The 22,641-nt window shown below is 31.8% G+C and overlaps 1 protein-coding gene and 1 pseudogene across 2 annotated transcripts; both read left to right on the top strand.

Annotated features, from left to right (window-relative positions):
* Positions 1 to 541: 541 nt before the first annotated feature.
* LOC107003567 (endoribonuclease Dicer homolog 2-like) lies at positions 542 to 7,346 on the top strand. The gene is made up of 22 exons (XM_027913104.1): positions 542 to 618; positions 711 to 888; positions 1,632 to 1,745; positions 1,900 to 2,034; positions 2,118 to 2,202; positions 2,284 to 2,348; positions 2,454 to 2,594; positions 2,661 to 2,789; positions 2,875 to 3,004; positions 3,099 to 3,198; positions 3,287 to 3,482; positions 3,557 to 3,717; positions 3,794 to 4,012; positions 4,103 to 4,335; positions 4,407 to 4,681; positions 4,769 to 5,196; positions 5,287 to 5,387; positions 5,463 to 5,659; positions 5,750 to 5,959; positions 6,051 to 6,461; positions 6,635 to 6,913; positions 6,993 to 7,346. The coding sequence occupies exons 1-22, from the start codon at positions 542 to 544 to the stop codon at positions 7,341 to 7,343; spliced, it is 4,215 nt and encodes a 1,404-aa protein (XP_027768905.1). The 3' UTR covers positions 7,344 to 7,346.
* A 2,110-nt stretch (positions 7,347 to 9,456) lies between these two features.
* On the top strand, positions 9,457 to 16,861 carry LOC107002961 (annotated as a pseudogene). Its single transcript, XR_003575283.1, has 23 exons — positions 9,457 to 9,611; positions 9,972 to 10,052; positions 10,142 to 10,319; positions 10,488 to 10,601; positions 10,733 to 10,867; positions 10,957 to 11,041; positions 11,162 to 11,226; positions 11,381 to 11,521; positions 11,770 to 11,898; positions 11,988 to 12,084; positions 12,182 to 12,281; positions 12,364 to 12,541; positions 12,627 to 12,787; positions 13,022 to 13,237; positions 13,367 to 13,603; positions 13,676 to 13,950; positions 14,033 to 14,460; positions 14,542 to 14,612; positions 14,687 to 14,874; positions 14,981 to 15,190; positions 15,262 to 15,672; positions 15,746 to 16,004; positions 16,081 to 16,861. The product of XR_003575283.1 is annotated as an endoribonuclease Dicer homolog 2-like (transcript).
* Positions 16,862 to 22,641: the final 5,780 nt, after the last annotated feature.

Here is a 22,641-nt window from a genome sequence, read left to right on the forward strand (position 1 = left end):
ATATTGGGGTGGGTGGGGTGGGGTTGGGGGGTGGGTTATTTTTTTCATTGCTATATAATAGTCCTCTGTCTCATTCTTTTTTCTTCACTAAACACTCAAAAAAAAATTTGGCAAACAAATTTTTTTGCAATTCAACTCTAGCAAGTGAGGTTTCTTTGTTATAAAGATTACTTTTTTATGCATTTTTGATATAAAATTTTATGTTTCTATCGAGTTGATATACCTGTCGTTAAAAAATTCACTCATATATATATATTCTTAACGTTACACAAATAGTCTACATATACTTTTTTTTGGGATGATAGAAGTGAATGAATTGATTTTCTTGAAATTTTTTTTTTTTATAATCCAAGGTGTGTTAGTCCATTCTTGCAAAGTTTAGGAGTATCTTTATCACACATGATTTTATTAGAAATGATTATATTTTGACTTTCGTTAGTCGAAAATGATATATATATATATATTTTTTTTTTTAAAAAAAGTGGCATATCAGTTCAGACTCGCAAAGTTAAAAGTTTGAATCAATGATTTTGTAGATAACATGTCGATGGCGCGAGCAAATGATGTTGTTTGTGGAAACCAGCTAGTCTCTGCTGATCCTTTGCCATTTGCAAGAAGGTTAGAGTCTTACATTGATCGGAAAAAAAATGAATTTTTATTCGAAAAAAAATGAAATATTTGTAATGTATGTGTTGATTTTGTTTATGTAGCTATCAATTGGAAGCCTTGGAGGCTGCATTGAAGCAAAACACAATTGTTTACTTGGAGACTGGTTCTGGAAAGACCTTGATTGCTATTATGCTTCTTAGAAGCTATGCTTATCTTCTTCGAAAACCGTCTCCTTACATAGCTGTTTTCTTGGTTCCGACTGTTGTTTTAGTGACTCAGGTATACACTTAAACTTTTCTTTCTTGTTTAGTTCTAGCAAAGGCGCGCTTAAGTCTTGAAGTAAGGCGTTGAGTGCTTTGACTTCCTTTACGTGTGCTTCAGTGTCGTCATTGAGGCTCTAAGACATATTGAAGAGGGCGAAGGCGCTAAACTATTGATATTCGATCACTTTATAGTAAAAATAGTCATTTTTTTTTCACCATATTTGTATGTTTTCTTCATTTTTGCCTTTTTCTCAATAAAGCTCGCGTTTTTATTTGCTTTTTGTGCTTAAAGCCATAACAAATCTTCGAGCTTTTTTGCTTTTTGTCGTCTTTCCTCAATGAAGGTCACACTTTATTTGCTCTTTGATCTTAAAGTCCCAATAAATCTTCGAGCTTTTTTGCTTTTTATAGCCTTTTCTCAATAAAGTTTGCGCTTTATTTGCTCTTTGAGCTTAAAGCCCCAACAAGTCTTCAAGCTTTTTTGCTTTTTGTGGCCTTTGCTCAATAAAGGTCACGCTCTTTGCGCTTAAACCCTCGACAAATCTTTGAGCTTTTTTGCTTTTTGTCGTCTTTTCTCAATAAAGCTCACACTTTGTTTGCTCTTAAAGCCCCAACAAATCTTCGAGCTACTTTGCTTTTTGTCTAAAGATAGAACTGTTGTTTCCATTAGTTGTCTCATGCTTTGAGTTTTTTGTACTGTTTGAGGTCCAAAACTGTCTATTCGACTTGTACTAATGTTGTCGATTTGATAATTACAAGCAAGGAGATGCTCTGATGATGCAAACTGACTTGAAAGTCGGAACATATTGGGGAGAAATGGGGGTTGATTTCTGGGATGCTGCTACATGGAAACGTCAAGTAGATGGCCATGAGGTGTGTATAAACTATAATAGTTGCTTGAGTCGTCATCATTTGTTCTACGATCCTTTTTATGGCGGGGTTCTCTTATAATTAAGTTCAGCATTGTATATATATAGTACTTGTATGTATGTGTCATAAGTAATCACCCCAAGACTTCGTCTTTCAGGTACTTGTTATGACTCCGGCTATACTACTTTCTGCGTTGAGGCACAACTTTTTGCAGATAGATATGATAAAAGTTATAATATTCGATGAGTGCCACAATGCACGAGGCAAACACCCCTATGCAAGTATAATGATGGTACGTTGTTCGTCTGAGCATCATGACTTAGTATAGTGCTTGAGCAATTCTTGTTGTAGATGATTGATTATTGTGTTTTCCAGGAATTTTATCATCGACAATTAACCCGTCAGAGTGCACAACTTCCAAGAATATTCGGGATGACTGCTTCGCCTATTAAGTCCAAAGGTTGACGAAATTTGAGATGTAGTATATCATACTGTTAAGTAACTGTTTTTCTCATTTTTGTGAATTCTCGTGTTTGTGCAGGTCCTAGCACTCCAGATAGTTATTGGCGAAAGATTCATGACCTCGAGAATCTTATGCATTCTAAGGTTCTTTCTTGTAGTCATATCTTTTGTACAAGAAAGAAAACATAAACATATATTTAGATATATATATTCGGTTCGTCTGATTGTGATCTCCCTTTGCAAATGAAGGTATACACATGTGACAGTGAAGCTGTTTTGGCAGAGTATATCCCGTTCTCAAATCCGAAGCTGAAGATATATAAACATGTAGATATTCCTTCCACATTGTCTAAAAGTTTAGCTCATGACATGGAAAGGTTGAAAGAAAAGGTAAACGTTAATTCAACATTTTTGCTCTTCCAATTTTAGTTCTTTTAACTTCTCTTGTCGTTGCAGCATGAATGTTCGATCACAAAATCAACTCTGTCTGATAAGAGTGCTGCATCTGCAAAAAGACGTCTATCAAAACTTTATTCCGCTTTCTTATTTTGTTTGAGTGAGATGGGTGTTTGGCTGGCTTTCAAGGTAAAATTTGTTCCATGCTAGTGTTTATAAAGAAAATCGGTTTAGCCTTGATCATTTTCCGAACATGACTTTTGTTATGAATCAGGCAGCAGAGTTCTTGTCTCAAGAAGAAACTGACTTCTTCTCGTGGGGAGAGTTAGATGTATGTGCTCAAACAATTGTTCGAGATTTCAGTTCAGATGCATCTAAGGTTTTCTCGGCTTGCTTACCTTCTGGTATAACAGTTAGTAATATCCATTTTCTACATGTTTTCGATTTCTTTATGTTATCTCAAATCTGTCTCACTCACTCACTTCGCGGCAAACATAGGGCCACATTGGTCAATTGGTGGTGATATTCAAGCAAATACGGATGCTGGATATTTGTCATCGAAAGTTCATTGTCTTGTAGAGTCTCTTCTCGAGTACAGGTAAGAGCGGTTGAATATTAAATCTACTGATTAGTCATTTTATGTACTTGTTGGCACTTCATGTGAGCTTTTGTATGTGATCCACCAGGAATCTGAAGGATTTGAGATGTATCATATTTGTTGAGAGAATTATTACAGCCATTGTTCTTCGATCTTTATTGAATGAGTTGCTTCCGAAACTAAGTGGTTGGAGAACTGAGTACACAGCGGGACATGCTTCCGTGGTTCAGTCACAGAGTAGGAAAATACAGAATAAAATTGTTGAAGAGTTTCGAAAGGGTGTGGTAAGTCCAATTTTTGGTTTTTGGATCGTTTCTGAAGATTTGAAGTCCGTTATATATCCATGCAAATGCTGCAGGTGAACATTATTGTCGCGACATCTATTCTTGAAGAAGGGTTGGATGTTCAAAGTTGCAACCTTGTCATTCGATTTGATCCCTCAGCTACTGTTTGTAGCTATATACAATCTCGTGGAAGAGCTCGAATGCAGAACTCCGACTTTCTTCTGATGGTCAAAAGGTATATTTTGTGCAATATTTGGAAGATTTCATTATATCTATGGACTGATCATTTCTCAATTTGACTCAAATCGTAGTGGAGATGAATCAACCCTTGCTCGAATGCAAAACTTTATGGCTAGTGGGGAGATGATGCGGCAAGAATCATTACGTCATGCTTCTGAACCATGTTCACCTCTAGTTGATGAAATGTATGATGAGCCTTGCTACAAAGTCGAAAGCACAGGAGCAATTGTTACCCTCAGTTCTAGCGTATCGTTGTTATACTTCTATTGCTCGAGGCTACCATCAGACGGGTTTGTACTGCATATTCCTTGCTATGTGTGTTAAGGAATCTGGTATCGTTTTAGTTCTGCATTTCCGACTGACACTCATTTCAATTGTAGGTACTTTAAATCGAATCCTAGATGTGTGATTGATAAGGAATCACGAACGTGCACACTACAACTTCCCAAAAGTTGCCCATTGCAAAGAATTATTACTGTTCAGGGGAATAGTACTAAAATATTGAGGCAACTTGCATGCTTGGAAGCTTGTAAAGAGCTTCATCGTGTGGGTGCGTTGACTGACAATCTTGTTCCAGATATCGTCGAGGAAGAAGCTATCAACAAAGAATTGGGTAACTCTATTTTATGTAATGTTGTTTTCTTATACTGAGGTACTTGACGTATAACCTATTATATTCTGCAGAATGTCAAATCCATACTGTTGAAGAATCAAAATACTTCCCACCAGAATTTGTTAGTCATTTCGGAAATGAGACAGAAGCAGTGTACTACTGCTACCTAGTTGAGTTGCAACATGAAACTTACGACGATTTCCAGCTTCATGGGATTATACTTGCTGTTAGGACAAAGCTCAAGTGTGATGATGAAATATTGGCATTTGACTTGGACGTTGACAGGAGGCGACGCGTGCAAGTTCAACTTAAGTATAGTAAAGTTGTTACACTTACTTCTGAAGAGGTGACTATAGTTTTGATGACTTTTATTATCTCTTTGCTCGTTACACATAAAAATGATTCGTGATACTATCTATCTATCTATCTCCAGATTCGAAGGTGTCAGAGGTTTCAAGTTAGTGTATTCAAAATTCTTCTTGACCGTGATCTGAGTAAACTGCAGGATGCTTTGGCTGCAGGTCAATCTCCTATTAGTTCTGCAGTTTCCGATTATCTCTTGCTCCCATCTGTGGGTAAATCCTCTGAAATAAACTGGAAATGTGTGAATTCTTTGCTGTTTCCGTCACAAGTTCTTGGGGATAAGCATATGGATTGGTGTTCTACACAAGATCGTAAACGCAGTGTGAACACCAAAACTGGGGTGGTATGTAGCTGCCTGTTGGAGAATTCATTGGTCTTTACACCTCATAATGGCAATATATACTGCATTACCGGTTTTTTAGATAATTTGGATTGCAACTCATTGTTGAATGTGAGAACTGGAGAATCCATTACTTACCGAGAATACTACAAAAAGCGGTATGTACAATTAGCTTCTGAGTTTCTGGTTCACTTTTTACCATACATGATCTTTTGGTTTCAAGATATTAAGGTCTACGAGTTTTACAGGCAAGGAATCGAACTATGCTTTGAAGAACCACTTCTTAGGGGAAAACGTATTTCGAAAGTGCACAATTACCTTCAGAGAAACAGAACTCAGAAGGCTAAAGGTTTGATCATTTGGTTCTCATTTTGTTATGAAGTTCACGAATTACGTATGATCATAGCTTTGGCCTCTTTTGCAGATTCAACTGATTCATCTGTTCAGTTGCCTCCTGAACTTTGTTTTGTTATCATGTCACCTATCTCTATTTCTACCCTTTATACGTATTCATATGTTCCTTCAATCATGCATCGGATTGAGTCCTTGGTTATGGCCTCACACTTAAATAGTATGCTTTTGATTGACTGCAAACTAAACGTCTTCATCCCAACCGCTATGGTATGTGCTGCTATGATCTTATCTCATATCTTTGAACTTCATACATACTTCACGTGTTCTCACAACTTACTTCTTGTTTTATCATTTTAGGTTTTGGAAGCAGTGACAACAAGGAAATGTCTCGAGAAGTTTCATTTGGAATCACTTGAAACGCTTGGAGACGCTTTCCTCAAATATGCTGTCAGTACACAGCTGTTCAAGACTCACGAGAATCATCACGAGGGTCTTCTCTGTGTTAAAAAAAGTAAAATCATTTCCAATGCTGCACTGTGCAAGCTTGGATGTGCTCGCAAAATACCGGTAGGTATTCCTTGTTGATCTTTTTGTTGGGTTCATTTGGAGTTTGGGTAGTATCAACCCCATATCTCTAATATATACCATTTGATTACAGGGATTTATCCGTAACGAAGCATTCAATCTTCAAGCATGGATCATTCCAGGTGATAGTTCACAAGTTCACAGCTTCAACGAAGAGTTCATGACGTCTTCAGATAAGATGTATAGTAGGATAAAGCAGAAGATTAGAAGTAAGAGGGTAGCTGATGTGGTTGAGGCACTAATAGGTGCCTACCTCAGCTCAGGCGGGGAAGTAGCCGCTTTATCATTGATGAAATGGCTAGGGATGGACATCGATTTTGCTGATGCACCGATTCAAAGGCACTTCCCATTGAATGCTGAGAAGCTCGTTAATGTCAAGTACTTGGAATCCCTGCTACATTACAAGTTCCATGATCCATCTCTGCTTGTTGAAGCACTTACTCACGGATCTTACATGCTACCTGAGATTCCACGATGCTATCAGGTTATTCTCGAACTCACTCTCTTTACATCGTACTCTTAAGTTCAATATTCCTATTCCTATCATCGTTCAGGTAGTAAAAGGGAATTAACAACTAATAGTTGTGATGTTTAACTCGCGAAAAAGTTACAGTATTTATGCCTTTTTGCTGATATGATCACCTGGTTATATTGCAGAGGTTAGAATTTCTCGGAGATGCAGTGCTGGATTATGTCGTTACAGCACATCTGTACTTCAAATATCCAGGACTGTCTCCAGGACTAATAACAGATTTGAGGTCTGCCTCGGTAAACAACGAATGCTATGCTCAATCTGCAATAAAGGCTAGCCTGCACAAGCACATCCTTCATGCATCACCGGATCTGCAGAGGCAGATATGTAATACTATTGAGGATTTCAAGAACTTGAACCTTGTGTCCACGTTCGGATGGGAGGCTGAAACAACTTTCCCTAAGGTATTGCATACCAAAAACTAATCCAATTTGATACTGATTTACGCGTTGTAACTTGTTTTTCCTTTTTGGTTCTCTATAGGTACTTGCAGATGTTATCGAGTCCCTTGCTGGTGCGATCTTTGTTGATTCTGGCTTCAATCAAGACACTACATTTCAGTGCATACGACCACTTTTAGAACCGTTAGTTACACCTCAGACACTAAAACCTCATCCTGTAAGAGAGTTAAGTGAACTCTGTGACCAGAAAGGTTATGTAAAGAAGAAGGATGTCGTCTCTCGTGAGAATGGTGTAGCCTATATTACAGTGGAGATTGATGCAGATGGCGTTACTCACAAGAGCACGTGCTCGGGACGAGACAAAATCATGGCCAAGAAAGTTGCTTGCAAAAATGTGCTCAAGTCTCTCAAAGAATGTTCATACAATGCATAGCATAAATTTGCAGAAATGTTTAGTTTTTAAGGCTCATATAAGTTGTTTGTTTTAATTGTTTAGTTATAAATTTGTTGTAATGTACTATTCATATCATTCTTATGAATGAAATGATCATTTTATGTACCAATAAGAATGATATGTTTTTTTAATATATTTAGAAGTCGTATCTCATAGAGCTTGTTTTAGATCATAAACAACTTTCATTTAATGTTTACGGGTATGTTAACTATGTCCTTTCAATAAAATTAGTGTCGTAAAGTAAAATTTCAACAAAAAAAAATTAACTTTTCTTAAATATTAGTATCGCGTATCTTTTTTATCGTCTTTGATGTTTATACTATATGATCTTGTGCTAGTAAAATTAGAAATCGCTACTAACTCTAGAATATTTTATTTCTCTTCCAACGCTTTAAAATGAGCTAGAAGGTTTCTGTTATAGCAGAAATTATTTTCCAATATACAATTTTTCAGTAATTTATTTTAAGGTTTTAGAAGTATTTTTATTATTAAAAAAAGGCAGGTGGTCTTTATTTATTTACTTTTCATTTTTTGACATATTTTTATATTATCTAACCAAAAATTGAGTGCATAAAGGATAAACCCCTATACTTAACAATTAATTGAAATTTTATGATTTCCAAAAGGTTAAATAATCTATTCGAAATCATAAATTTGTTGATGTTCTTAAATTTTTTTCTTTTTTGAAATAGGATATACAGCTCATCAATAAATGTGTTCATTCAATATAATAAAATTTAGTAATACAATTAATAACATCAACATTAATGTGTTTGGTTATTAAATATTCTCCGTGTTTGTCATTGTTGTGTTTTCCGAAAGCCGATCTAGCTAATTTTTAAAGTTAAATTAGATCACACTAATTCAATATTTTTAAACAAAAAAAATTAGAAAACTTACATAAATATACTATAATAAAAAAATATTTACCATTTATAACAATAATATTTTCTTTTCACTTGATCACTTTTAATTCATTTATAATACAAGTTTAATACATATTACAAAGAACAATTTGTTATTCACATATAATACAAATTTTAATGATGAATATACATTTATCACACATTTTAATACACTTATAATACAATGTGTCAAATTTTTACCAAACAAACATAATATATTTCAAAAAACAATTATAATTCATATATATTGCATACAAAATTCACTTTAATACATATTACAGATTTGACAAAGCATTGTTATAAATGGTAATAAACAAAAAATATCGCTAAAATCGGTAATTATCTTTTGAAATGTATTAATTTATGTAATTTTTAGATATTCTAAAACTATATGAAAAGTACTATAAATTACAATTTTTTCACATCTTAAAATATTAATCAATTTTTTTATAATTTAACTCTAAAAAATAAAAATTATGACAAATAAAACCAGATCGAGCGAGTATATTCTAGAAAGTTGTTTTGTCTATGTTATTTTCTTGGAGACCAAGTTTTACCTTTCAACATCAAAAAGAAAAAAAAATAGTATTCTCCACTAGTGAGTATTGACAATTGATTACTTGGAGACTAAGGTTTCAATAGGTCTCTCAATATTTAATTTATTTTTATTTATTTGTGTATTTTTTTCTTTTCATTTTATATTATAATATTTGATTAGATACAGATTTTAAGAAATAATGAACACTTTGAAATGTTTTTTAAATTATCTCTCAAAAAAGTAAATTTACTTTTCTCTCTCCTTATTAAGATTTAAAATATTATTTTTTAACGTAAAAAAGGAATTTTAACTTTAATACTTACCGCATAAAGAATATGATATTATTTTTGAACTGATCAAAAAGAAAATTGTGCCATATAAATTGAAACAAAAGAATATTATATTATTTGAAAATATGAAAATATATATTGTAATTTAGCATATTAAAATTAATAATAGATATTTAATATAGTGTCTGTCTATTATATAATCTTAATATGAAAAACACCTTCATAATTGTCTTTTTGAGTACTTTTCTAAAGAGAAATTAGTCAAACACAATTAGCTAATCAAAATAATTATCAAATAATTAGTCACATACAAATTATTTTTTTTTGAAAAAATTTATCTTCAAAAAATGCTTTTAAAAATAAACATTTTTTAGCTCAACTCTAAATTGGATTCCTGTATAATAAGCTAAAAGTATTTTTCTTCTAATTATATAAACTAATAAATAAAAACTATTTCTTTCATCACTGAACACTGAAGAACACTCAAAGAGTTATTGCAATTCAACTCTAGTCAGTGAGTTTTTTCATAAAGATTACTCTTTTTATGCATTTTTATGAAAAGGGTGTTTAAATCTTTGGTTACATGTTATTTTACTTACAAAAATCTTGTTTGTTTGTTTGTTTTCTAATTTGATATGTGTACTTTTCTTAGATATTGTTTTTTCTTTTGTGTGTTTTCTTTTGACCCTTGTAATTTTTATGTTTGTTTAACAAATCAATGGAGTCAGCTGACTGTTTATATGTTTTGTTTTTCATAAAGATCACTCTTTTATGCATTTTCTTGAAATGTTAATAGATAAAATAGGTTGGTTTGTCATTTTCTTGGAGGGTTTGTGTTTCATTTTTAGTTTTGTTTGGTCTGATGTTAATGTAGAGAACAATCAATGGAGCCAACAAATGTAGCAGTCTTTGAAAACCAGCAAGTCTCTGCTGACCCTTTGCCTTTTGCAAGAAGGTTAGAGTCTTGCATTGATTGAAAAATTGAATTTTTATTCGAAAAAAAAAATGAAATTTTGTAATGGATGTGTTGATTTTGTTATGTAGTTATCAGTTGGAAGCCCTTGAGATTGCATTAAAGCAGAACACAATTGTTTACTTGGAGACTGGTTCTGGAAAGACCTTGATTGCTATTATGCTTCTTAGAAGCTATGCTTACCTTCTTCGAAAACCGTCTCCTTACATAGCTGTTTTCTTGGTTCCGACTGTTGTTCTAGTGACTCAGGTAGTACTTATAGCTTCTCAATCTATCTAGTCCCTTAAAATGCATCATCTTAATGTGTATATGTTATGCAGTTTGTTGTTATATGTTTGAGGTAGCTTGGTTTTAGGTTCAAAACTGTGTATATGAATTATCCTAATGTTGTTGATCTTGTGATTTGATAATTATAAGCAAGGAGATGCTCTGATGTTGCATACCGACTTAAAAGTGGGCAAATATTGGGGAGAAAAGGGTGTTGATTACTGGAATGCTTCTACGTGGCAACAACTAGTGGACGATCATGAGGTGTGTATGAACCATGTTTTATCTTCAGTGATAGATTGTAAACCGTTGCTTGAGTTGGCAGCGAATAGGCGTTGTATATATATATTACTTGGATGTGTCATAAGTAATCACTGCAGGGTTTCGTCTCTCAGGTACTTGTTATGACACCAGCAATATTACATGCTGCTTTGAGGCACCATTTTTTACAAATGGGCATGATAAAAGTTATAATATTTGACGAGTGTCACAATGCACGAGGCAAGCACCCCTATGCCAGTATAATGATGGTAACATTGTTTGTGCTAAGATTATATTTTCTGAACTGGTGCAATTTCTTCATATGGACAATCCTGCTTGAACAATTCTTATCTTTCAGGAATTTTATCATCGCCAGTTAACCCGTGAGAATGCACAACTTCCAAGAATATTTGGGATGACTGCTTCCCCTATAAAGTCTAAAGGTTGGCGGGATTTGATCTTATATCTTTGAACATATTCTTTTGGGATGTTTCTGCATCATACTACTAAAGAACTGGTTACGTCACTTTCTCTAGATTCTCATGTTTATACTTTTTATGCAGGTTCCAGCACGGCAGATAGTTATTGGCAAAAGATTCGTGACCTCGAGAATCTCATGCATTGCAAGGTTCTCTCAATTAATCTTCTTCTGGTTCAGAGAACGAATCTGTGCATGATACTTTTAGCTCTTGGATGATTGTCGTATCGTTTTTACATCATACACACACATTTAGATGTATATATTTCGTTCCTCTAATTTTGATCTCCCTTTGCAAATGAAGGTATACACGTGTAGCAGTGAATCTGTTCTGGCAGATTATATCCCATTTTCAAATCCGAAGCTGAAAATATATGAACATGTGGATATTCCTTCCAAATTGTTTCATACATTAGTTCATGACCTGGAAAGGTTGAAAGAAAAGGTAAACATCAATTCTATAGCCACTGGATTTTGTCTTTCTATTTTGCAGATTGTTCACGCAAACCATTTGTCCTGCTCTAAAGATATCAATTATCATTAAGCTTATGTTTGTTCCTTCTCTATAATTGTGTGCAACCTGAAAACCGAAAGTGCCTTGAAAGAATACCAAGACTACTAACGTAGCAATTGGGGCAATCACGTTGGCTTGTTCAACATATTAATTGTTTTAACTTCTCTTTATCATTGCAGCATGAATGTTTGATTTCACAGTCAAATCTGTCTTTTATGAGATATGGATCTGCAAGAGGACGTTTATCAAAACTTCATTCGGATTTCTTATTTTGTTTGAGTGAGATGGGTGCTTGGCTGGCTTTCAGGGTAAATTTTGTTTCTTGCTGGTTCAAAAATAAAGGTTTTCGCCTTGATCCTTTTCCTAACATGACTTTGTTTTGAATTTGGTGGACAAGTCCTGTGAAGAAAATGATTTCCTTTCATCGGACGATGCATGTGTTAGAGATTTCTGTTTGGGTGCATCTACGATTTTCTCGGCTCACTTACCTTCTGGTATCATAGTTAACTGCATCCATTTCCTTTTCTGTAAGATTGTTTTTGAATTTCCTTCTGCTATACGTCACTCACTCACTCGTCCGTGTAAACATAGGACCACATTGGTCAATTGGAGAGGATATTCAGGCAAATGTGGATGCTGGATATTTGTCATCCAAAGTTAATTGTCTTCTAGAGTCTCTTCTCGAGTACAGGTGTGATTATCCATTCTAATGTGTGGAAATCGGATTCTATATTTACTGATTTACTTACAAACAGTCTTATCATTGGTAACAGGGACCGGAAGGATTTGAGATGCATCATATTTGTTGAGAGAATTATTACAGCCATTGTTCTTCGGTCTCTATTGAATGAGTTGTTTCTGGAACGAAGTGGTTGGAGAACTGAGGTCACAACAGGGCGTATTACTACGTTCAAACAAAATAAAATTGTTGAAGAATTTCGAAAGGGGTTGGTAAGTCTAAATTTGTTTTTGTTTTTTTGGCTTTCTAGATAGTTTCTGAAGGATTTGAAGTCTGATATCCATGCAAACACTGCAGGTGAACATTATTGTAGCGACATCGATTCTTGAAGAGGGCTTGGATGTTCGAAGTTGCAACCTTGTCATTAGATTTGATCCCCCAACTACTGTTTGTAGCTTTATACAATCACGTGGAAGAGCTCGAATGCAAAACTCCGACTTTCTTCTGATGGTCAGGAAGTATGTTTTGTCATTATTGTTTTTGGTGTATTATTTACTGAAACATTCTATTTTTGTTGTTGCCGCTTGCGTTATGTTTTTGCTATAAAAAGATCAAAATGATTTTTTTTAGAAGAATATAAGAGATAAACAATTACTTTAGCTCTTGACATTTTATGCAAGTATCAATGATAAAATTCGGAAGATTTGATTATAAAAATGGACTGATCATTCTCATTTTGACTCATATCCTAGAGGAGATGATGCAACCCTTACTCGCATGCAAAACTATAAAGCTAGTGTGGAGATAATGCGGCAAGAATCATTACGCCATGCTTCTATTCCGTGTTCAACTCTACATGATGAATTGTATGATGAATGCTACAAAGTTGAAAGCACAGGAGCAGTTGTCACCCTCAGTTCTAGCGTGTCATTGTTAGACTTCTATTGCTCAAGGCTACCGTCGGATGGGTTTGTACTCTGCATATTCTCTTTCTATGTGTTAAGGATTCTGGTATCATTGAGTATTTCATGTGTTAAATATTGCATTATGGTCTGGCATTCAATTCAATTGTAGGTACTTTAAACCCGATCCTATAGGTACTTTAAACCCGATCCTACATATGTGATTAATGAGGAAACAGAAACCTGCACGCTACAACTTCCCAAAAGCTCGCCACTGCAAGGAATTATTAGTGTACAGGCCACAGGGTAAGAGAAAAATATTGAAGCAACTTGCATGCCTTGAAGCTTGTAAAGAACTTCATCGTGTGGGTGCCTTGACTGACAATCTTGTTCCTGATATCGTGGAGGAAGAAACCATCAACAAAGAATTGGGTAATTCTAACATCGTTTATCTGATGTAATTATTTTAATGGTACTTGACTTCTAACCTATTATATTATGCAGAATGTAAAATAAAAATTGTTGAACAATCATTATACTATCCATCAGAATTTGTTAGTCATTGCGGGAATGAGTCAGAAGCAGTGTACTACTGCTACCTAGTTGAGTTGCGACATGACTCTTACAACGATTCCCAGCTTCATGGGATTATACTTGCTGTTAGGACAAAGCTCAAGTTTGATGATGAAATATTGGCATTTGACTTGGATGTTGATAGGAGGGGACGCTTGAAAGTTCAACTTAATTATAGTAAAGTTGTTATATTTACTTCTGAAGAGGTGAGATGGTTTTTATCATCTTTTTACTCGTTACCTGTAAAAATGGTTGGTGAACTCCACTTTTTTTAATCTATCTCTTCAGATTCGACGGTGTCAAAGATTTCAAGTGAGTGTCTTCAGAATTCTTCGTGACCCCGATCTAAGTAAACTGCAGGAAGTTTTGGCTGCTGTTCAATCACCTATTGGTTCTGCAGTATCCGATTATCTGTTGCTCCCATCTGTGGGTACACCCCCCGAAATAAATTGGCAATGTGTGAATTCTTTGCTGTTTCCGTCTCAAGTTCTTGGGGATAAGCATATGGATTGGTGTTCTACTCAAGGTCGCAGACGCTGTGTGAACACCATAAGTGAGGTGGTATGTAGCTGCATGTTGGAGAACTCATTGGTATGTACACCTCATAATGGACGTATATACTGCATAAACGGTTTTTTGGAGAATTTGGATTGCAACTCATTAAGGGATGTGAGAAGTGAAGAATCTATTACCTACAGAGAACACTACAGAAAGCGGTTTGTGCAATTAGCTTCCGATTTCCTGTTTCCATATATCATATTTTGGTTTCAAAATAGTAAGTAAGGTGTGGTTTACAGGTATGGGATCAACATATGCTTTGAAGAAGTACCACTTCTTAGGGGAAAACATATTTCTAAGGAAGCTAAAGGTTTGATAATATGGTTCTCCTTTTATTATAATTAATGCTTATCTATGATCACTTAACTTTGGCCTTCTTCGCAGATTCATCTGTTGCATTGCCTCCTGAACTTTGTTCCCTCATCATGTCACCTCTCTTTATATCTACCCTTAATACCTATTCATATGTTCCTTCGATTATGCATCAGATTGAGTCCTTGATTATGGCCTCAAACTTGAAAAAAATGCATTTGGATCACTGCACACAAAATGTTGTTATTCCAACTGCTAAGGTATATGCTGCTGTGATCTTTGCTCTAATTAAATCAGTCTTTCTTAAGCTGTGAGCTTTTACATAATCTTGTACTCGCAACTTACTCTTTTGTTTTACTATTTTAGATTTTGGAAGCAATGACAACGAAGAATTGTCTCGAGAAGTTTCATTTGGAATCACTTGAGACACTTGGAGACTCTTTTCTCAAATATGCTGCCAGTATAAAGCTGTTCAAGACTTATGAAAATGATCATCAAGGTCTTCTCACCGTTAAGAGAAAACAAATCATTTCCAACGCTACACTATGCAGGCTTGGATGTGCTCGTAAAATGCCGGTAGGTATTCCTTGGTGTTCAACTCCATTTCTTCTTTTGGTTTTCCCTTCAACAAGTTCTTTTGATTACAGGGATTTATCCGTAATGAACCATTCGTTCTTAAAACATGGATTATTCCTGGTGATAATTCTCAAGTTCACAGCTTCGACGAAGAGCTACTAACGTCCTCAGTTAAAATGTATAGTAGGGGAAAACAGAAGATTAAAAGTAAGAGAGTAGCTGATGTGGTCGAGGCACTAATAGGTGCCTACCTCAGCTCGGGTGGGGAAGTAGCGGCTTTGTCATTTATGAAATGGCTTGGAGTGGACATCAATTTTGTTGATGCACCTACGTCAAGGCACTTTCCCGTGAATGCAGAGAAGCTAGTTAACGTCAGATACTTGGAATCCCTGCTACATTACAAGTTCAATGATCCTTCTCTGCTTGTTGAAGCGCTAAGTCATGGATCTTGCATGCTACCTGATATTCCACGATGCTATAAGGTACGTTATTCCCGTATATAAATATTATCCATCTTAATGTTGTTCTGATATATATGATCATCTTGCTTTGCAGCGATTGGAATTTCTTGGAGATGCAGTGCTAGATTACGTTGTTACAACACATCTCTATTTCAAATATCTGGGACTAACTCCAGGACTTATTACTGATTTGAGGTCTGCCTCCGTAAACAATGAATGTTATGCTCTATCTGCAGTTAAGGCTGGCCTGCACGATCACATTCTTTATGACCCGCTAGTTCTGCAAAGGCATATATCTAGTACTGTCGAGAATTTCAAGAAATTGAACCTTGGCTGAAACTACTTACCCGAAGGTATTACATACTTACCTCATATGTTACTGAAAGGTCTTTATCATAAGCCAATTTGTTACGCGTGTTTTCTGTATAGGTGCTTGCAGATGTTATCGAGTCCCTTGCTGGTGCAATCTTTGTTGATTCTGGTTTCAACCAAGACACTACATTTCAGTGCATACGACCTCTTTTGGAACCGTTGATTACACCTCAGACGCTAAAACTCCATCCAGCAAGAGAGTTACGCGAACTATGTCACCAGAAAGGTTATATAAAGAAGAAGAATGACGTCTTTCGTGAGAATGGTATTGTATCTATTACAGTAGAGGTTGAAGCTAATGGTGTTATTCACAAGGACTCGAACTCGGGACGAAACAGAAAAATGGCTGAGAAGGTGGCTAGCAAATATGTGCTCAAGTCTCTCAAAGAATATCCATCAGTATAGTTGTTTCTTCTGCTACTTCAGTTGACTAAACTCTTAAGAGATTTGGTTTGATTCTCACTATCGTAAATGGTATGCAGATATTCTCCGTCATATTTCTGGGATATTGGTGCCTTTTCCGTCCCAAATCTAGAGCATATATACCTTTATCTTCACTCTAACGGATGACTGAATAGGAGCACATGGCACAATCTTATTCGTCGATTTGATATTTAATAAGAGTCGAATCGGCTGATAAGATTATGACACGTGTATGTCCGTTAGCATAAAGAATATAGATGCTTTAGTTTTTAGATGATCCAAAAGTATGATGAAAAGAATATATGAATACCATTTATGATAGTTTAGGAATATATTGTCTTTTTCCCCCTGAATGTACTATTGTAATTGTTATTGATAAAAATGCTCATTTTATGTACCAATAGTTTTATTGTAATGTTCTATTGGATTAATTGTTATTAATAAAAAAATGATCATTTTTATGTACTAATAAGAATGATATATTTTTTTATATTAAATCTTCTTTAGAGCTTGTCTTAAATTATAAATAGGTTATGATCGAATGCCGCAATAAAATTAGTGATCTAAAGTAAAATATCAAATAAAAGATTCAATTTTTTAAAAAATATTAATATTGTCCATCTTTTTTTATTATATGAATAATTATTTTTTGATTTCCCATGATAATATTATTATTTATCTTTGATAAGATATTAGTCATCGCTGAATTTAGTACTAATAAAAATTAGAAATTATTTATTCAACAACTATTTAAAAAAAAAATGTCTTGTTATAAAATCAAGCTCATAAGAATATAATCTTAAAGAGAAAAAGACAAGAGAAGTAGATACAAGAATTAATGATTTATAACATGTCTTTATTATTTATTTATTTTAACGCTTTAAAATGAGGTGGAAAGCTTTTGTTTTAACGCAAAAAATTTGAATAATTTACTTTAATTTTTAAATAGTATTATTATTAAAGGTTAGGTAGTCTTTATTTATTTATTTTCATTTTTTGAAAAAAAACTTTAATTTTGCCTAAACCAAAACTCTGAAGGGCCGAAAGAAAAATAAAATGTTTTATTAGCCTCCCTCTTGAACGTCTTTAACTTTTTATTTATTTTATTATATTTCAATTAATTCTAGTGTTTAATTTTATCATATTTGTTATATTATGGTTACTAAAAGGTTTTAAAATTAATTCTTGTGTTTAATTTTATCATATTTGTTATATTATGGTTACCAAAAGGTTTAAAATTAATTCTTGTGTTTAATTTTATTATATTTGTTATATTATGGTTCCCAAAAGGTTTTAAAATGTACTTCCTCTGTCTCAAATTATTAATCGACTTTTAAATTAACACACCTATTAAAAAATAATAGTTGATATAATAATTTATCATTCTATCACTATTAGTTATGAAGTAGATGAATTAAAAATTTAGAATTTTCAAAAAAATTTATTATTTCTTTTACGCAATTCATGAAGAATGTAATACGTTAGAAAATTATCATTTTTTATTTGTCAATATAAACAAGTAAAAAATAATAAAAAGATAAACGGAGAGTTATCTTATCGAAATCTTAAAATTCATTAATATTTTTTAAATTTACTTCTTCGTAATAAAACATTCGTCTCATCGAAATCACCAAATCATTAATCCTTATTAAATGAGTAAATGTTCATTTAATGGACTAAGTACTAGAATAAAATAATTTCACTTAACTAATTTTGCAAAATTATTCAAAAATCAATAACCCTTTCGACTAAATTTCTGATTAATGATTTAAATTCAATTGCTTTTTTTTCCCTAATTAGTTATTTATTTTTGTGTTAATATATGTGTTACAAAAATAATTATTAACATAGTGAGTTTATCATTATACCTCTGTTAATTATAAAGTTGATGAATTAAAAAAAGATTTTAAAAATGATTTACCCCTTTTCAAAGTAATTAATTGATGGTGTAATACGCAAAAAGAAAATGTTTTTTTCTTGATTTATAAAAATGAACAAGTAATTATGAACAACTAAAAAAGAAATAATGAACAAATAATTGGCGACAAAGAAGTAATAGTCACGAAGACTTCGCGTTGGCATAAATTCAATATTTGCTCACAAACTTATTTTTAAGTAATAAAATAAGTAATATGAATTAAACGATATTTAATTATTTCATCAAGCGTAAAATAAATATTTAATGAATATCATTAATATTGATAAAGTTTAAGTTGTTTTACTTAAATGAGTTCTTACTCTAAAATAAATTATACTAATGTGTAATAAAAGATCATCTTTTTTTTTTTTTTTGCTAAGAAGGTTCATTAAAATGTTCATAATTAAAGTAATTTTTTTGTTTTATCTAATTTTTAACTTAAAACATATAAAAATATTATCAATATTCGAAATTATAAAGATATAACTAAAGAATATAAATTTAAAACTAAATGTTATAGCTAAACTGATAGCCTTTGAAAAAATTTTTAAAAAATATATATATCTTTATTAAAGCAGATACATCAATACTTTCAAACTCTTATTTGTATAAGAGAAATTATATTTATATATTATTATAAGAGAGAAATTATGTGCATGTTGTGATAAAAAAAATAGTAATACAATTCATAATATATGAATTTTAATATCAAAATTATTTTTATTAATGTGTATAATTAATATGTTCTAGAATGTTCTTTGTCCATTTTTCTTTTTCCCATGTGGTGGATCTTTCCTTGGAGACTAAGTTTTCAAAGAATTTCCCTTTCAACATCAAAAAAGAAAAAAATAGTATTTCCCACTAGTGAGTAGTACAATTAATCGATTCCAGTTACGATAACGTGATAAGTATTTTTTAATTCAAAATTTTAAATTTAATTTGAATACGAAGTCATCATCTTCATTAAGAAATACTTTATGTATTTTAAATTTTTTAATACCAATTCAAATTTAATTAAATTTTAATGTAAATATTAATCATAACCGACCAGAAAGACTAAAAATAAAATAAATAGTGACAATAAATTCCTTGGAGACAAAGGTTTTAGCAGTTCCTCTCAACATCACTAGAAAATAGTAACTTACTAATATTTTACTAGTTTCGAATTTCAAAAAATTCTTAATAAGTAGGGACAAGTGGAGAAGAAGAAATTTTTCATTAAATTTCTGCTTTTGACGCGTTTAGAGACGGTGACAATACCTTCCATGACAGGTCAGCACTTAAGTGTGTAGAAAATAGATCAATATAAAGTTTTGGGTAATAGAACACTCGTAAAATTAAAGTTGTGTAGTTGAAATTTCACGTATAGATTGGGGGAGGGGAGGGGGGGTCGGACCATATTCTCTAAATTTCATATTTACAGTAAAAAGTTTATCTTATAATATATTTAGAAAATTCAATGAGAATAATTCACCTCTAATGATAAAAGGATTAATTTTTTTTTTTTAATTTTATACCATACGAATATAAATTAATCGAACTAGTAAATATTATATATGTGATGATAATGATTTTTAACAAATTGTACGTTATAAGTTGTTAGATGTCATTGTCGTTGATATTATTTTCATTTGTATATAGTTTTTTTTTCCCTTTTTGCCATGAAACAATTGAGAAAATATTACGATTCGGCTTCTCTTTATTTTTCTCAAGTTTTTATTTTGATTAATGACACATGTCATAGGTTAAAATAAATGGTTAAGATTTAATTTTTCAAAATAAACCTCTAATCATGATTTAGTTAATAAATATATTATATATCACGTATCAAAATTATTATAATCTCACAGTCTTAGCAACATATTATTTTGTCCATATTATTTATGTAAACAAGTTTTCTTCCTATTATTTCTTTTTACGTAGGATTATTTTTTATTTTTCTTTTATAGAATATTTTTATTGTAATATTTTTGTTAAAAGTATATTGGTCCGTAATTAATAAATTACCTAGAGATAATCAAATCATTTTGATAAACTAATTTTAATTTCATAATAAGGTTAAGAATACGGTGATACCAGTACATACAGTAGGTTAATTATAGTTTTCATACTTCTATTCAGTTAATTATTCTTTTAATTAGATAAAAAATATTATATAAAAGAAAAATAAAAAAAAAGATCCTACGTAAAAAGAAATAATAGTAAGAAAACTTTTTTACTTAAATAATATGGACAAAATAATATGTTGCTAAAATTGTGAGAATATAATAATTTTGATATTTGATATATAATATATTTATTAACTAAATCATGGTTAGAGGTTTACTTTGAAAAATTAAATCTTAACCATTTATTTTAACTTATGATATGTCATTAATCCAAATACGAACTTGAAAAAAATGGAGAGAAGAGAAATGAAGAAAAGTCGGATCCAAAATATTATTAGTATTTGGATTGATAATAAACACTTAATGGTTATCTTTATTAAATTCTAATAATAAATAAAAAAGTATTATAATATGTTTATCATCATTTATTAATATTAAAAACCAGGAATAGTAAAAATTTCAAAAAATATTATAAATATTAAAAATCAAATGGTATAATTTATTTAGGATTTAGCATTTCTTTGATTAGTGATTTAAGAATTTGACATCATCTGATTAGTGATTATGGAATTTAACATCTTTTAAATCAATAGTTTCAAAATTCAATGTCTACTAATTAATGATTCTTAAATTTAATGTTATCTAATTAATGATTCTTAAATTTTATGTTTTCTAATTAAATGATACTTAAATTTGTTTCTCCAATTCATTTTCAATATTCATGAACCATGCACTTTGAGAATCTAAAAGAATTTAATTATAATTTGAGTGAAACAAAAAAAAATAAAACCATTTTAATACATTTACATATTTGTGCTAAATATTTATTTTCATCAACTTTTGTGATGGTTATATTTATCATATTTATTAATTTAATGTCTATCTTAATTTTTGCAAGTTAAAAAAATAAAATTAAATTAAGATTTAACACCATATAATAAGTGATTATAGGATACATGGTTATGGCATTTAATATTTTCTCATCAATGATTATATAATCTAACACTTTTTGATCGACGATTTTTAAATTTAACGTCTTCTAATAGGTGATTTTAGGTCTTGACACTTTTTCAGTGGTGATTATAGGAAATAACGCCTTCTGATAAGTGATTCTAGGATAATTTAATTAGTTTTTATCAGTGATTATAGGATATAACGCCGGAGTTCTGTTTAGTGTTTTTACGATTTAACATTTTCTGAGAACATATTTCGAGGTTTACCATTTTCAGATAACGCATTTCTAGGTTTACCATTTTCTGAGAACACATTTCAAGGTTTAACGTTTTCTTATTAGTAATTCCAAAATTTAAACGTCTTCTGCTCACTGTTTTCAGGATTTAACGTTTTCTAATCATTAAAGTTTCTTCATTTTATTTTCAATATTCACAAATCACTCTGAGAATCTAAATGATTAGAATTTATTTAGATACTTTAAGAATTATTTAGCTCTGAATAAGCAAAGAACAGTTGAAAAATAAAGATATTTGCCATCCGAACAATTTTTAGTGACACTTAGATTTATCCTAATTTTGTATGTAGACTAGAAAAAAATAAATTTGATTGATATATTAAAACAAAACAAAAAATACATACATATATATATATATATATATATATATATATATATATATATATGCAGTAGATGTGACTCTTTATTTCTTAATCAAAAGTCTCGACTTCGAGTTATAAAATTAAAAAAATCCTTAGTAGAGAGTGTTTTTCTCTATATGGGGTGATTCTGAAATAATCGAGCATAAGATAAAAAAAAAAAGGAAGAAGAATTATTAGTTTTATCTCCGAACTATTAACCGTCTTAAAAATTACCTACTTATTTAACTAACTAAACTTAGCTACAACCCCAAAACTCCTCTGATTTGCCACATGATATAACATTAGGTCTCAAACTCGAAATATAAAATTCTTAATAAAAAATAACACAAATATTAAAAATACTTATATACTTAACGAAGACTTAAAAATGTATTTTACTATATTGCAAGATCGAAAGTGTATTTTGTTCCGTGTATATTCTTTAGCAATTTAATGGTTGGATTCATAAGGCCAAAAGATTCTGTCTTTTTGTCACCCTCCTTCCTCTTTCCTTCCGAAAAGAAGATTTTGGGGTATTTAATTTTCGTATTATTTTCACTTTTTTCATAGGGTGGAGGG

Source organism: Solanum pennellii, chromosome 11, assembly GCF_001406875.1.
Source record: "Solanum pennellii chromosome 11, SPENNV200".
NCBI lineage: Eukaryota > Viridiplantae > Streptophyta > Magnoliopsida > Solanales > Solanaceae > Solanum > Solanum pennellii.